This window comes from Rhinopithecus bieti, unplaced genomic scaffold (assembly GCF_001698545.2).
Source record: "Rhinopithecus bieti isolate Rb0 unplaced genomic scaffold, ASM169854v2 scaffold_27022, whole genome shotgun sequence".
NCBI classification, from domain to species: Eukaryota; Metazoa; Chordata; class Mammalia; order Primates; family Cercopithecidae; genus Rhinopithecus; species Rhinopithecus bieti.
The window spans coordinates 14,817-31,820 of NW_016812251.1; the positions used below are offsets into that span (position 1 = coordinate 14,817).

General features: G+C 38.3%; 1 protein-coding gene across 2 annotated transcripts in view; it reads right to left on the minus strand.

Annotated features, from left to right (window-relative positions):
• The window catches only part of ARIH1 (ariadne RBR E3 ubiquitin protein ligase 1), a 100,476-nt gene that overhangs the window by 7,156 nt on the left and 76,316 nt on the right, over nucleotides 1-17,004 (minus strand). For both annotated transcript variants that reach the window (XM_017895811.1, XM_017895810.1), the window contains 4 exons: nucleotides 9,896-9,988; nucleotides 9,333-9,388; nucleotides 3,040-3,106; nucleotides 1,082-1,188 (listed from right to left, as the gene is read on the minus strand). In XM_017895811.1, coding sequence (XP_017751300.1) covers nucleotides 1,082-1,188; nucleotides 3,040-3,106; nucleotides 9,333-9,388; nucleotides 9,896-9,988 — 323 coding nt within the window. The remainder of the gene's footprint in view (nucleotides 1-1,081; nucleotides 1,189-3,039; nucleotides 3,107-9,332; nucleotides 9,389-9,895; nucleotides 9,989-17,004) is intronic.

Consider the following 17,004-nt stretch of genomic DNA (forward strand, 5'->3'; position numbering starts at 1 on the left):
AAAGCCGATTTGAAACTAGGTAATAAGTAGAGGCTGGAAGAGCTTGGAAATGCAAGCTAGAAAAAGCCTAGATCACTGTGAATGAACTGAACTGTTAAGGGTAATTCTGGTAAGGATTCAGAAAGACAGAAGTGTGGGGAATGCCTCAATCATAGAGAAAACCTAAATAAATGGCCATGAACAGAATGTTGTTAGAAATAATGGACATTAAAGGCCATTATGATGAGGTCTCAGATGAACATGAGGAACATGCTGTTAGAAACTAGAAGAAAGGCCATTCTTGCTATGAAGTGGCAAAGAAGTTGGCTGAATTGTTTTGGGGAAGGTAGAGATATGAAACTGAGTATCTGGTTGAGGAAATTACCAAGCAAAGTGTTGAAGATGTAGCTTAGCTTCTCTTCAATGTTTATAGAAAATGCAAGAAGAGATGAATGACCTAGAGATAAACTGTTAATCAAAACAAAATAAGAAGTCAAAAATTTGAAAAATTTTCAGCCTATCCACTTTGGAAAAAACGAGAACCCCCGTAAAGGAGCCTGAACTGATTAAGACATCCCCTAATATGTGGCACTGGAAACTTCATGGCACTTCAAATCTAGAATTCAGAGGCTGAAGAGTATACTATAGAACTCCAAAAGCCCAAGTTACTAAGAAAGCTGGGCAAGAAGGGCCACAGGAAAACTCTCAGTTAAAAAGGAGACCATCAGCCGAATTTACCTGCACATTTCCTTTGCATAAGTAAGGTTAAAATTTGGCAGAGTAAAGGAAAACGTATAGTCCCAAATCTACAACTTTGCTTCCCTTAAGTTACAGTGGAGCATACAGGAAGATATGATTCAAGTTGTATATTTTCTCCATAAAAAAAAAAATTCAAAAAAGTTAGATCAAGGAAAGAGGAAAAATTTTTTAAGATGTGACCTTTTCATACAATTCTCAAAGAGATATATACTATTTTAAACCAGTATCAAACATCTCCCTGCCTAAGGGAAACATTTGTTTTCTTCTATTTTACTACCAAGAATAAACAGGAGAAATAAAAACGCTTTGTGCACTATTTCAATTTAGGAAATTACTTGCTTACCAAAATTGGCGCCCACATTTGCAGCGAACAGGTTTAGCATCAGGATATTGGACTTTAACAACATGGTGGCAATCTGGGGCAGGACACCACTTTAACAGTCGATTGCACTGAAATACAAGTTAGAAAATAAAAAATGACAGCTGGTTGGGCACAGTGGCTCACACCTATAATCCCAGAACTTAGGGAGGCCAAGGCGGGAGGACTGTTTGAGGTCAAGCACTCAAGACCAGCCCGGGTAACATAGCAAGACATTGTCTCTACCTTAAAAAAAAAAAAGATTTTAGCCAGTCATGGTAGTATGTGCCTATAGTCCCGACTACACAGGAGGCCGAGGCAAGAGGATCACTTGAGCCCAGAAGGTAGAGGCTGCAGACAGCTGTGATCATCTGCTACACTCCAGCCTGGGTGTCAGAATGAGGCCCCGCCTCAAAAAAAGGCAGCAAATTAAACTAGGTCATGATGCAAGATTTAATAGTACATCAAGCAATTATTTATATTGCTTCTCTGGTACAAGGGGCAAATGGGGGATGATGACACAAGCTTATGAAAACTTGCTGTGGTCTTCTATAGCAACACTTTCAGATGTACTGTTTTTTTTGTTGTTTTTTGTTTTTTTTTAAGATGACTGATCCTTGAAGACTTGGTTTTATAAAATACATGAATTATCTCTTGTTCTATGTTCTTTTAATCCCACTGAAACTTTAATTAAATATTATGCATATGATCATTAAAAAGCACTAATTTATTTATAGTTCTATTTCAGGACAATTTTCAAAAGACACAAGAAAATCAGATAGACTATCAAGGAAGGTGCTTAGATGCTACAGAACAGTTCAAGATAGGCTAAAGGATATACATACAAATTCTCCCATAAAAAGCTCTTGTAAGAAAAGAAAAAAACCCAGTTCCTAAACCACAGGCAGAGAGTGCATTTAGTTCCTCAGAAGGAAATATAACTTTTATAGTATTTTTATTATGAAACAAAACACTCTGCACCAGAATTCAGAAGTCCATTGACCATTTCAAATAATACATTATTTCTAAAATAGGCTGTTTCCAGGTTTAATCTCTAACAGAAATAATTACTTTTTAGAATTAGAAGACCAAGTTACACTGATGTTGTCATACAGGATCTGGTAAACTCCTCTGTAAAGAGCCAAGAGGGTAAAGAATTTTGGTTTTGCAGGCCAGAACAGCCTCTGTAGCAACTACTCAACTCTGCCACTGTAGCACAAAAGGAATCATAGAACAAATGGGCAAAGGCATGGTCCAATAAAGTATAGCATTCTTTATTAACAAGATTTACTGGTAATGAAACCTAAAACGAGCAGAGAAATAGCGGGGTTAGAATCTCAAACATGGTTACAAACATGACACGATTAGTAATCTACTACAATTCTCTGCTATGGTAAAGAAAAATAAAGAAAGAATACACTAAAAATGATTTTATTATCCAAGGTCAAGATATATGGAGAGATCTACTTACTGCTTTCTCATACTCTTTTATTTTATTTTACTTTTTATTAAGAGGGAGTCTCGCTCTGACATCTGGGCTGGAGTGCAGTGGCACGATCTCAGCTCACTGCAACCTTCGCCTAAGAGGTTCAGGTGATTCTCCTGCCTCAGCCTTCCAAGTAGCTGGAATTACAGGCTTGTGCCACTGCGCCCAGCTAATTTTTGTATTTTTAGAGGAGACGGGGTTTCACCATGTTGGCCAGGCTGGTCTTGAACTCCTGATCTCAGATGATCCACCCACCTCGGCCTCCCTTAGTGCTGGGATTACAGGCGTGAGCCACCGCACCCGGCCTGTCATACTCTTTTGAGAATAAAGGTATTTTGGCATGCTTCAAAATATGGTAAAGATGTTTTCTTACTGTCAATAAATTATAATTTTTTAAAATAATATTTCTATTAATAAACAGAATTCCTTCCTACAAGAAGGAAAACAAATCACTTACCTCTACAAAGCTATTTGTTATTAAATGCTGATACTTTAATTTAACTTTTGAATCTGTGATCAGGCGCCTGAAACCAAGAATAAAAATAGATTAGAAAGTTTCCAGTCAAGAGTAATTTCCACATTTACAAAATGTAGTTTCAAAAGCTGTTTATGCTAATAGCTACAACATGTTTATGCCCTAAGCTATAAATACTGAAATGCACACAGGCTATCAACAAACGTAATTGTACTGATCAAAACAATAATTTCAAAGTCTGTATAGTTTTATTTTCATAGACATTTTTTTTCCATGGTTCTTATTTTTTAAATATTCTACTTTTACCCAGTTTTTATTATAGCCTAATGACTTACCAACTAGAGCCAAGTTTAGGCGCATTTCAGGGTCTTTTGACTCTGATATCATGCCTTAAAAGACAGCAATTCTCAGCACTTTCCTTCAGACACCCCACCCAAATCAGTATGTGAAATGAGACAGATATTGTTGACAGAAATGTTAAGAAATGGATCCAGGTTTTGTGACACCTAAAGGTCATATAATTTTAAGAGCCTTCTTCTTCTGAGAACTCTTGGAAATTAACCAGAAATGCTCATTGATTGCATCCTGGCCTCTTCTGAACACTCTATAATTCACAAGAATTTCCAGAATTCACAGGAGCCCACGTAGTGAGGAACCCTGAAGCTTAAGTTCATTTAATTCTATGGTAAATACTCCTGAGTGTATTACAAGAAAAAGAATTCCCACTGAGAAAGACAGGAAGAACATGCATGTAGCTCAACCCCACTAAAATATTAAAAATATTTTAAATGAATCAGACAATCTGGCCTCATCTGCCTCTTCTGAGCTTCACAGGCCTCTCTCCTTCCACAAGATCCCACCCTGTCCTGTGCCACTTTCAGTGCACTTCTATCACATTCGTATTCTTGTATTTCCTTCAAAACAGTTTAAGTACCACCCTTCATCAGAGGTTTTGCATAAGGCTGCCTCCCTTGGAAAGACAAGAATACTATAATGGGATGAATACTAAGATGGGAGAGCCTAGGTTTGAATGCCGGCCTCACAACTCACTAGCTATGAACTGAAGGTAAATTCTTTGAACTTTCCATTCCTCAGGTTACTAATCTGTAAAACAGATATCAAAAATACGGTCGTGAGACTAGAATAGTGCCTGGCAGATAGTAAGCACTCAATAAATATTAGACGCTATTACTATATTACTTCATTCAGTTACAATAAAGTATTACTCAAGGAAGTCTTTTCTGAGTTTCCACATTCGTTTGGATATAGATCCCCTCTCAATTCGCATGGTACCTTAAACATCTCCTTTATAGAAATTATCATAATTTTAATTAGACAGTTATCTATATAATCATTTAATATTTGTCTTTCTCCTCCCAACCCCAAGAAAGGATACCCAGGTGTCTGGTACAGTGCCTGGCCTGTAGAAAGTGTTCAATTAATATTTTTTAAATGAGTAAATCTCCGTATTTCACAGAAGTGGAACCTGTGGTCTAAAAATAATTCGTGTGGTTCCTCAAAAAGTTAAACATAGCGGGCCGGGCGCGGTGGCTCACGCCTGTAATCCCAGCACTTTGAGAGGCTGAGACGGGCGGATCACAAGGTCAGGAGATCGAGACCACCCTGACTAACACGGTGAAACCCTATCTCTACTAAAAATACACACACAAAAAAAATTAGCCGGGCATGCTGGCGGCGCCTGTAGTCCCAGCTACTGGGGAGGCTGAGGCAGGAGAATGGCGTGAACCCGGGAGGCAGAGCTTGCAGTGAGCCAAGATCGCGCCGCTGCACTCCAGCCTGGTGACAGAGCGAGACTCCACCTCAAAAAAAAAAAAAATTAAACATAGCATTACCACATGACCCAGCAATTCTCCTTTGAGGTATATATATACTTAAGAGATTAAAAACAGGTGTTTACTGCGGGGCGCGGTGGCTCACACCTGTAATCCCAACACTTTCGGAGGCCGAGACAGGCGGATCACGAGGTCAGGAGATCGAGACTATCCTGGCTAACATGGTGAAACCCCATCTCTACTAAAAATACAAAAGTTAGCCGGGCACGGTGGCAGGCGCCTGTAGTCTCAGCTACACAGGAGGCTGAGGCAGGAGAATGGTGTGAACCCGGGAGGCAGAGCTTGCATTAAGTGTAGATCGCGCCACTGCACTCCAGCCTGGGCGACAGAGCGAGACTCCGTCTCAAAAAAAAAAAAAAAAAAAAAAGGTGTTCAATGAAAAACTTGTACACAAATGTTCATATGTTTACATAACACATTTCCGTAAAAAATGGAAATGTCCATATAATGGAACCATTATTCAGCAATGAAAACGAATGAAGTGTTGATTCATAATACAACATGGATGAATCTTGAAAACATTAAATAAGCCAATCACAAAAGGCAACATATTATATGATTCCATTTATATGAAATGTCCAGAGAGGGAGAAAGGAGTAGCAAATGACTGCTTAATAGATATAAGGTGATCAAAATAGTCTGCAATTAGGTCATGTTTCTAGAGTAATATTATGTATATACTAAAAGCCACTGGATTATATACTTAAAAAAACAGTTGCTGGCCAGGAGCAACTGCTCATGCCTATAATCCTAGCACTTTGGGAGGCAGAAGTGGGCAGATCACTTGGGGTCAGGAGTTGAAAACCAGCCTGGCCAACATGGTGAAACCTCATCTCTACTAAAAATACAAAAAAATTAGCTGAGCATGGTGGCGGGCACCTGTAATCCCAGCTACTCAGGAGGCTGAGGCAGGACTATCACTTGAACCTAGGAGGCAGAGGTTGCAGTGAGCCGAGATCATGCCACTACTGCACTCCAGTCTGGGCAACAGAGAGAGATTCCATCTCAAAGAAACAAAAAACAAAAAAAACCCATTGCTTCTTAAACAACACAGGTTTGAACTGCATGGGTCCACTTACACATGAATATTTTTCAACCAAATGTGGATTGAAAATAGTTATTTGTGGGATGTGAAACCTGCATATATGGGTGATCGAATTTTTGTACACATGGGTTCTGCTGGGCTGACATGAGCATGTGCAGATTTTGGTATATTCAGGGTGTAGGGTGTGGGTCCTGGAACCAATGCCCAGTACACTAAGGATGACTGTAATTAAAATGAGTTTTATGTTACAGAGTTTATATCAATAAATAATAATAAGGAATATTATCAGGCCAAAAGTCAGATGTCCTGCTTGCCAAACAAATGCATCTTATTTACACATGTATTACCCATAATGCTTTTCGGGTGTAACAAATCCTAATGATTTCTGATAGCTGACCTTAGCCTAAAAAGTTATCTAAACCTGGCATGGACCACCAGGACTGGTGACAGCAAATGTCAGCCAATAGTTATTAGGACAAGGTTCTGCCCTTAGTTTATCTGATATTGATAAGGAAGTAAAAGAAAGTGAGCATCCATCTTCGAGACTAGGCATTCTCAAGAAGGTGGCAGCAAGTGTCACTCTGGTCATTTATAAGACAATTCTCTTGACAAAGATTTGTTGCCATCACAAACTGAAAATAGTTATTGGCCGGGTGCAGTGGCTCACGCCTGTAATTCTAGCACTTTGGAAGGCCAAGGCAGGCAGATCACCTGAGGTCAGGAGTTCGAGACCAACCTGGCCAACATGACAAAACTCTGTCTCTACTAAAAATACAAAACTTAGCCGGACATGGTGGTGTACACCTGTAATCTCACCTACTCGGGAGGCTGAGGCAGGAGAAGTGCTTGAATCCAGGAGGCAGAGGCTGCAGTGAGCCGATATGGCACCACTGCACTCCAGTCTGGGCAAACCAATAAATTAATTCACCGCATAAACAAAATTAAAAACCATTATCATCTCCTCAAATGACACAGAGAAAGCTTTCAATAAAGTCCAATATCTCTTCATGATAAAAACCATCAACAAACTAGGCTTTGAAGGAACATATCTCAAAATAATAAGAGCCATCTACGACAAACCCACAGCCAACCTCATACTGAAAACAGGCAAAAGCTGGAAGCATTCCACTTAGGAAAAGGATGCCCATACTCACCACTCCTATTCAACATAGTACTGGAAGTCCTAGCCAGAACAATCAGGCAAGAGAAAGAAATAAAACGTATCCATATGGGAAAAGAAGTCAAATTATCAATCTTCACTGATGATGATACTATACCTAGAAATAACCCTAAAGACATTGCCAAAAGGCTCCTAGAGTTGACAAAGTCAGTAAAGTTTCAGCATACAAAATAAATGTACAAAATTCAGTAGCATTTAATATATACCAATAACATTCAAGGTGAGAGCCAAATAAATAATGCAATCCTATCGATAATAGTCACACACACATAAATGGTTTTTAGGATAAGTAGCTAGCCACCTGCAGAAAAATGAAACTTAACCCCTGTATCTTTCACCATATACAAAATTAACTAAAGGATTAAATACTTTAATGTAAAAGCTCAGTCTATAAAAATCTTAGAAGAAAATCCATGAAATACCATTCTAGACATCAGCCTTAGCAAAAATCCATGAAATACCATTCTAGACATCAGCCTTAGCAAAGAATTTATGACAAAGTCCCCAAACGCAACTGCAACACAAGCAAAAATTGACAAGTGGGACTTAACTAAACTAATGAGCTTCTGTACAGCTAAAGAAACTATTAAAACAGAGTAAACAACCTACAGAATGGGAGAAAATATTCAAATTATACACCCAACAAAAGCCTCATATCCAGAATCTATAAAGGAACTTAAACAAGCAAAAAACAAATAATCCCATTTAAAAATAAGCAGGCTACCTTGCCAATGAAGTAGCCATTCCTTTGTTTCTTTACTTCTCTAATAAATTTGCTTTCACTTAAAAAAAAGAAAAAAAGGGGCAAAGTACATGAATAGACCCTTCTCAAGAAGACATACACAGAGCCAACAGATACAAAAAAAGTTCAACACTAATTATTAGAGAAATGCAAATCAAAACCATAATGATGTACCGTATCATCTCACACCAGTCATAAGGAATATTATTTAAAAGTAAAAAAAAGTAAAACAAAAAATAATTTTAAAAAGTAAAAAAATAACAGATGCTGGTGAGATCACAGGGAAAATAAATCACTCTACCAAAAAGACACATTCACTAGTATGTTCACTGTGGCATTATTCACAATAGCAAACACATGAAATCAATCTAGATGCCCATCAACAGTGGACTGGATAAAGAAAATGTGGCACACGTACACCATGAAACACTACGCAGTCATAAAAAAGACGGCACAATCATGTCCTTTGCAGCAATACAAATGCAGCTAGAGGTCATCATTCTAAATGAATTAACACAAAAATACTCAATACCACATGTTCTCATTTTTAAGTGGGAGCTAAATGGTGTATACATGTGAAGATGAGAATAAAAGACAGTGGGAACTATTAGAGTGAGTAGGGTGGGACGGCAAGAGTTGAAAAAACTATCAGGTATTGTGCTCACTACCTGGGTGATGGGATCATTTGTACAGCAAACCTCACGGACAAGGAATTTACCCATGTAACAAACCTGCACATGTACACCTGAACCTAAAATAAAAGTTGAAAGAAAAAAAAGAAAGAACGTTTCACAAGAAGAGTTGTTAGTTGAAAGCCTCCAGCTTGCCTCCAGCTGTAGTGTATCTGAAATCAGTAGCAGTGTTTCAGCAAAGACCATGATTCCCTGGGTAGTCTCCGTCAATGACTGAGCATATCAAGCGTACTGGGCCCAGCTCTTTCTACTTATTAAGGTATCCCTCTATAGGCAATCTATGCACAGAAGTTCCCCCACAGGGCTGCTAAAGACTCTCATAGCTGTATTATGTGAAGTCTCTTCCTGTTGAATCTTCCTTCTTTCTTGTCTTTAACAGATGTCAGGCCTACATCAATGTCTACCTGCTCCTGCTGTTTACCTTACACATCTGCTATTCCACAATAAGTCAGTTTCACTTTTTATTCTATCTTGGGATCTGCTTCCAAGAGCACCTCAACTAACACGTAGGCACATTCTAATTTCCAATCCCAAGGTTTATCAAAATCTAGCTACCATTCATTTCTAAGTTTGTAAGAATAGTGATCAGGCGTTTAACCAAGTTACAAATGGGCTTTTGTACTGCTACTAAGGAATGGAATGTAGATGTAAAAGTTTCTTCAGACTTTGAGAAGTTTCACTTCCTTTGAGGTGCTAAGTAAAAATTAATTTGGTTTAACCAACTAACCAATATTCACATGCAGAATCTATCAAAAATACTTACATAACTGTGTTGTCATCCACTAAGATATCACAACCATGAGCAGGACACGAAATAGTCTGAAAAAGATTGAAATTTAAACTGTCTTCATTCAACAAATATTTAATGAATGCTTACCATTGCCAGGCACTTTGCTAGGTTCTGGGAATACTTTAATGTTTATAGGATCTCAATCCTTCCCTTTCTCCTTAAAGGAAACGTGTGTGAGAGTATATTTATCACCACAAAGCAACTAGATTTGCTAACCTGAGTGATTGGTTTTTAAACACACACCTTCAAAGGCAAAAGCACGATAATCTTACAAAACTGTGCAAAAAGTTTCAGTTAACATAAACCAATACTGATGCCGGCTGAGAAAACATTACCTGGAGTGGTTCTTTAACTGGAATGCCACATTACTTTAGGAAAAAGCCTATTACCTTTAGTTGTTTGAATCTAGAAAAATGTTCCCCATCCGATTCATGACACACAAAGCTTCACCTGTTTTTATTTGTGCAAATATGTGCAAGGGTCTGAACACTATAGGAAATTCAACAAAAAAGTGATAAACAACTTGGTATCTTTACCTGACCCATGCCTTCTTCCATTATTTTGGTAGTTAAATATTCACTCCAGCATTGCATACAAAACTTATGTCCACATTCAAGGCCAGTGAAATACTGTTAAGAAAAATAAAACATGAACTTAACAAAGACATTATTAGAAAAATCACTATAAACAGTGACTCAATAGGGCTTGATAAGGTCACATTTCTTACAGTGGCTAAAATGTCCAGTTTGACAATAGATGGGCTCCTAAAATGAACTTTTCATGGTAAAATCTGGACATGCAAATTACACTGAACACACATACATCTTACGAATGGCGGGCAACAACATCTGTATTAAATATAAAAAGACAGACAAATGAGCATATGAAAGAATGCTCAGTAACATTCAGCATCAAAACCACCACGAAGGCTGGGCAACATGGCAAAACCGTCTCTACAAAAAATACAAAAATTAGTCAGCCATGATGACGCATGCCTGTAGTCCCAGCTACTTGGGAGGCTGAGGTGGAAGCACTGCCTGAGCCTGGGAGGCAGACGTTGTAGTGAGCTGAGATCACACACCACTGCACTCCAGCCTGGCTAAAAGAATGAGACCCTGTCTCAAACAAAACAAAACAACACCACTTCACACTCACTAGAACAGCTACAATTAAAAAGACAGATAAAGCAGGGCATACTGGCTCATATCTGTAATCTCAGCACTTTGGGTGGCTGAGAGGGGAGGATTACTTGAGGCAAGGAGTACAAGACCAGCCTGGGCAACATAGTGAGACACTGTCTCCACAAAAAATTAAGAAATTAGCCAGGTGTGGCAGCACATGCCTGTAATCCCAGCTACTCAGGGGGGCTGAGGTGGGAAGATCACTTGAGCCTGAGAGGTCAAGGCTACAGTGAGCTGTCATCATGCCACTGCACTCCACACTGGGCAACAAAGTGAGGCTCTATTCGGAAAAAAAAAAAAGACAGATAATATTAATAATGAGTGTTGGTGGGGATGTAGAAAAATTGGAGCCTTCGTACACTGTTGATAGAGATGTAAAATGGCACAGCAACTTTGGAAACAATCAGGCAGTTCCTCAAAATATTAAACATAGGGTTACCATATGACCCAGCAATTCCAATCCTAGGTATATACTCGAAAGAAATGAAAACATACATCCATACAAAAACTAGTACACAAGTGTTCATTATAGCATTATTCGTAACAGCCAAAAAATGAAAACAATCCAGATGTTCATCAACTGAAGAAAAAAAAGTATTTTTTCCATATAATTTCCACAAATAAAATATTATTCAGCCATAAAAGGAAATAAAGTACTGATACATGGCCACTATATAGATGAACCTTGTTTTCAAGGTTCTTCTCCTATCACTTGCATAGTGAAATTTCTTGTAAAAGAGTGAAAATAAGCCAGTCATCAAAGATCACATATTGATTCTTTTCTTTTTCCTTTTTTTTTTTTTTTTGAGACCGAGTCTCACTCTGTCACCTAGGCTGGAGTGCAGTGGCGCCATCTCGGCTCACTGCAACCTTCGCCTCCCGGGTTCAAGCAATTCTTCTGCCTTGGCCTCCCAAGTAGCTGGGACTACAGGAGCGCGCCACCACACCCAGCTACTTTTTGTATTTTTAGTAGAGACAGGGTTTCACCATATTGCCAGGCTGGTCTCCAACTCCTGACCTCATGATCCACCCACCTCGGCCTCCCAAAGTGCTGAGATTACAGGCGTGAGCCACCATGTCAAGCCTTGTTTGACTCTGTTACATGAAAAGTCCAGAATAGGTATATCCATTGACAAAGAAAACAGATGAGCAGCTGCCTATGGGCTGGGGACTTGGGAGGAATTAGGGGTGAATTTAAAAGGTATCTCCTGGGGGGTTATCAAGTGTTTTTAAAATTGTGGTGATGGCACGTGACTCTGTAGAATATATTAAAACCACTTTAAATGGGTGAACTGGATGGTATATAAATTATATCTCAATAACTGTTATGAAAAGACTTATTCAGAATAGCTAAGGATAATAGTAACTAACACTTTGTTTTAAATGTTAGAGTTAAGGGATCCTTAAATGAAGCTGTATCCTCTAATGGGACATTAAGTAAACACTTTAAATAATATTAGATGATCTGGAGGATTATGCCTTTTAAAAAGATTCAAATAATGGTTACCTTATTTTAAAGAACATTTTGCAATAATTCACCACTAAATTATTTTTAATTAAGTTATATAGGCTTATGATTAAAAACAATTTTTTTAACAGTACAAGTTCAGAGTTTATGCTGAAAAATAAGCCTCCCTAGGCCGGGCGCGGTGGCTCACACCTGTAATTCCAGCACTACCGGAGGCAGATGTGGGCGGATAACTTACAGTCAGGAGTTCAAGACCAGCCTGGCCAATGTGGCGAAACCTGTCTCTACTAAAAATACAAAAATTAGACAGGTGTGGCGTTGAGGCAGGCATATCACTTGAGATCAGGAGCTCAAGATCAGCCTGGCCAAAACGGCGAAACCCTGTCTCTACTATAAATACAAAAATTAGCCAGGTGTGGGGGCAGGCACCTGGAGTCCGAGCTATTTGGGAGGCTGAGGCGGGAGAATCGCTTGACTCTAAGAGGGGGAGGTTGCAGTAAGTCAAGATCGGGCCACTGCACTCCAGCTTGGGTGACAGAGTGAGACTGTCTCAATTTAAAAAAAAAAAAAAAAAAGGCCTCCCTCATTCCCATCCCTGTTGTTTGTTTCCTCTACCCGGAGGCAACTGCTATTTCCAGTTGCTTACAAATTCTTCCAGAGGTGATCTAATTTACACACTTACACACACATTGTAACAGTACCACAAATTCTCTTCTGCACCTTGTTTTTTGCTGTTGTTTAAAAAAATCCAATAGGGCTGGGCAAGGTGGCTCACACCTGTAATCCCAGCACTTTGGGAGGCCAAGGCAGGTGGATCATTTGAGGTCAGGAGTTCGAGACCAGCCAAGCCAACATGGTGAAACCCTGCGTCTACTAAAAATACAAAAAACTAGCCAGGTGTGGTAGTGTATGCCTGTAATCCCAGCTACTCAGGAGACTGAGGCAGCAGAATCCCCTCAACCCAGGAGGCGGAGGTTGCGGTGAGCCAAGATCGCACCCTTGCACTCCAGCCTGGGTGACAGAGCAAGACTCCGTCCTAAAAAAAACAAAAAAACAAAATCCAATGGATTTCTCATGTAGTACCACACTGGTGCAAGTTTGCCTCTTTATAGAAAGGTACCGCAATTTTATTTACAGTCTACTATTAATGAACTTTTATACTGCCCTTTTTTCCCCTACTACACTACTGCATTGACTATATATATGTCTTTGTGATCTTATGAATATCTTACGACAAATCTGTAGAGGTGACATTATAATAAATATATACATTTACAACCTAATAGCTATCATCAGGCTCCCCTGCAAAGAGGCTGTCGTCATTTATACTGTGCAAGAGTACTTGGTTTCTCACACCCATGACAATGTAGTATATGATCCAACTCCTTGATCTTTGCCAATCTAACAGGTGAAAAATGCACTAACTTCTTTAGTTTTGATTTGAATTTCTTTTATTATAAATGAAGTTATAATATTTCAAAAAATTTTTTACACTGTATATTTCCTTTTCTGTATACTCTCTTCATATATTTTGCCAACTTTGCTGTGAGTTTTTCACTTATTTACGGGGGCTTTTTACTTATGTAGGAAATAGGCCATTTATAAGTAGGGGAAATCTTTTCCCCCACTTTAATTCTTAGTGTTCATATTTTGTTGCCATACAGAAGCTCTTTATTCATATACAGTGAAACTCATCACTGTTTAATTTATGACTTGTGAATTCATTAACTTTTATTTATGAAGCTAGGTAGGAATCTTAAGTTTCTATTCCTTATGGCTACCAAGTTGCTCCAACACCATGTAACAAATAATCAACCTTATTTGAAATGCCTCCCCTATAAACATTAAATTCTCCTCATGCATATCTGACTCTATCCTGTTCCACTGCTACCAAGTATCAAATAGTCCACCCTATTTGAAATGCCTCCTCTATAATACACTAAACTCTCCTCATGCATATTTGACTCTATCCTGTTCCACTGCTCTGCCTATTCTTGTATGTAGTAGGACTAGTCCTCACTCAACTCTCCCCTATCAATCTAATCTTCTTTTTCAAGATTTTCCTATTTCTTCGATCTCAAATATTCAAGTCATCCTTTTATCTTAGTATTTGAAGTTTTCTTCAAAGTGATCTTTCACATTTCTTATCAAGTTTATTCCTAGCTCTTTTATTCTTTTTGTGGCTCTTATAAAGCGTATTTTAAAATTCCCTTAGGGTATTTTAAAATTCCCTTAGACTTTCTATTTAGCCATTATGTGACATGTACCTATAAAATTCCTGATGCTACTTATGATATTAGATACAAATACTTGGTTAGGATAGAAATTCTATATATAGCATATCAACTATATTTTTTAAATACATAGACAAAGACATGAAAATAAATGTATGAGAGGGCTGGGTACGATGGCTCATGCCTGTAATCCCAGCGCTTTGGGAGGCTGAGGCAGGTGGATCACGTGAAGTCGGGAGTTCGAGACCAACCTGGCCAACACGGTGAAACCCCATCTCTACTAAAAATACAAAAGTTAGCTGGGCGTGGTGGCGCACACCTATAATACCAGCTACTCGAGAAGCTGAGGCAGGAGAATCGCTTGAAACCAGGAGGCAGAGGTTGCAGTAAGCCGAGATCACACCACTGCACTCCAGCCTGGGCAACAGAGTGAGACTTCATCTCATTTTAAAAAAAAAATTATATATATATATGAAGTGTATCAGTCCTGCAATTAGGTTTACTGAAAGAATGACATGTAAAATATATATCAAGCTTAAAGGGAGTCTATTATCATTACTCCCCATCAGAGAAGGAGATCTAACTTGTTACCACATCACTAATGGAGTCTTTGATTTTTAAGGCTATTAAAGGAAGGGGTATTCTGTAAAAGACAAATACAGTAAATATATCACCAACTCTAAAATGTTTTATTCAAAACTTAAAAACATATATAAATGCTTATATGTGCTTCATTCTTTGTTCAAGTAGGAACCCTTAAGAGAGATCAATGGTCACAATGGCTACCAAGTAATCACTTTAAGTCTCAACCTTTTGACTTCTAGTCTAGAGCTCATTTTAAGATAAAAGATAGAAAAAAAAGACAGAAAGATAGTTCACAAATGTAATCATTGGGTTTTCACACTCGTGTGAGATGTACCTCTTTCAACCTTGTTACAACTTCAGCACATACATAAAAGCTTTTTATTCTTTTTAAATAACTTTTCTAATCAAATACCAAGATTAAACAAGTTAGGAAAATAAATCATACATGCATGTCGAAAGATACAGCAAAAAAATAAAACACCAAAACCAAAACCAAATCTGTGGTCTAAAGATACATATTCATTGTGCTTTAGAGGAATGTATTATTATCACAGATATCTTCCTGTCTATCTCACTTTCCTTTCCTTTTCCGTCCTCTGATATATTTGTTTCCTCAAAACCTCGAGCTGGGTTCACCTACATGGCTCCCTGGGCTTTCCCCTAACCCAGGGGATCATATTATCTATTCCCTAAATTTATCCCTATTTATATCACAGACACATCCGATCAAGAGAGTACATGAAAAATACATGAAATATCTACAGAAGAAATTAATGGACTTAAAGAAACTAAAGAATACACTCTTAAAAGTTTCATTTATCTGCATCACTTTACATACACAGCAACTAAACCCCTTTGTTTACAAAAATAGAACAAATGACCTAGGGTCATTATACCTAGGTATTTATACACAAGTTCCCTTGTGTATAATACATAATGTGTTAATTGGAAGATAGGGTAAGACCTAGATATTTTCAAGCAGTGTTTCTAGCAACACCAAGATTCCACAGAGGGGCATCAAGGATGGGGTATGGGAAGGTGGACCACCCTTCCTCATAATTTCAACTCTGCCTTTACCTATTTCACATATGTTATTCTTTAAATATACAAATTATTTACTTCATAAAAATGAGACACTGGCCGGGCATGGTGGCTCACTCCTGTAATCCCAGCACTTTGGGAGGCTGAGGTGGGTGGGTCACCTGAAGTCAGGAGTTGGAGACCAGCCTGGACAACATGGTGAAACCCCATCTCTACTAAAATTACAAAAATTAGCCAGGTGTGGTGGCGGGTGGCTGTAATCCCAGCTACCTGGGAAGCTGATGCAGGAGAATCACTTGAAACCAGGAGGTGGAGGTTGCAGTAAGCCGAGAACATGCCACTGCACTCCAGCCTGGGCAACAAAGCAAGACTCCGTCTCAAAAAAAAAATAGAGAGAGACACTGTAGTCGAAGCTACATTTCCTAGTACAGTGGTGGGCCAGTACAGCTATTATCTTAACTACTTTAACCTAAAACATTAAGTTGCTAGGGTCAAAAAAATTTCTGACTTAGCTACAACACATTTGGGAAGGACTGGGGTGGAGAGCAGAATCTATGAATTTACAAAATGCTCCAATGTCTCAGGACATAGTTTTTAAAGAAGCAGCCACTCAGGACAGTTAACTCCAAAGGGTTGTAAACTAAGCTATCAAAAGTATTTATTTTAAAACGTGCATGTGACACTGCATAAAGCAAAAATTGCTTTCTGGAAGGATAAAGATACTGAAGATATATATAATAAAAAAGTACAAATGCTTGGAGAGTAGTAAAATGTGCGAGTTATATAATGTAGGTAAAGAACTCACTCATCCAATAATAAAGCTCCATGAAGAATTTCAGGTGACATTTACTTTCAAAACTCTAGAGGTTAAACTTATCCTTCTATATTTGTCTAAAAATTATGAGGAAAGGACATCCTAGTTTTGTCATGATACTTTTCGGAACACTTAGCAGTTTCCATAATGCTTTTAACTTACTTGCCAACCCATGCTGTTCCTTTTGCTATCTTGTCCTATCACTTGCACAGGAAAATTTCGTGTAAAAGAGTAATTTATTTACATTTATTGCTTCCATTTCCTTTCCCACCTTCAAGTCAATGACTCTTTTTTTTTTTTTTTTTTTTTTTTTTTTTTTTTT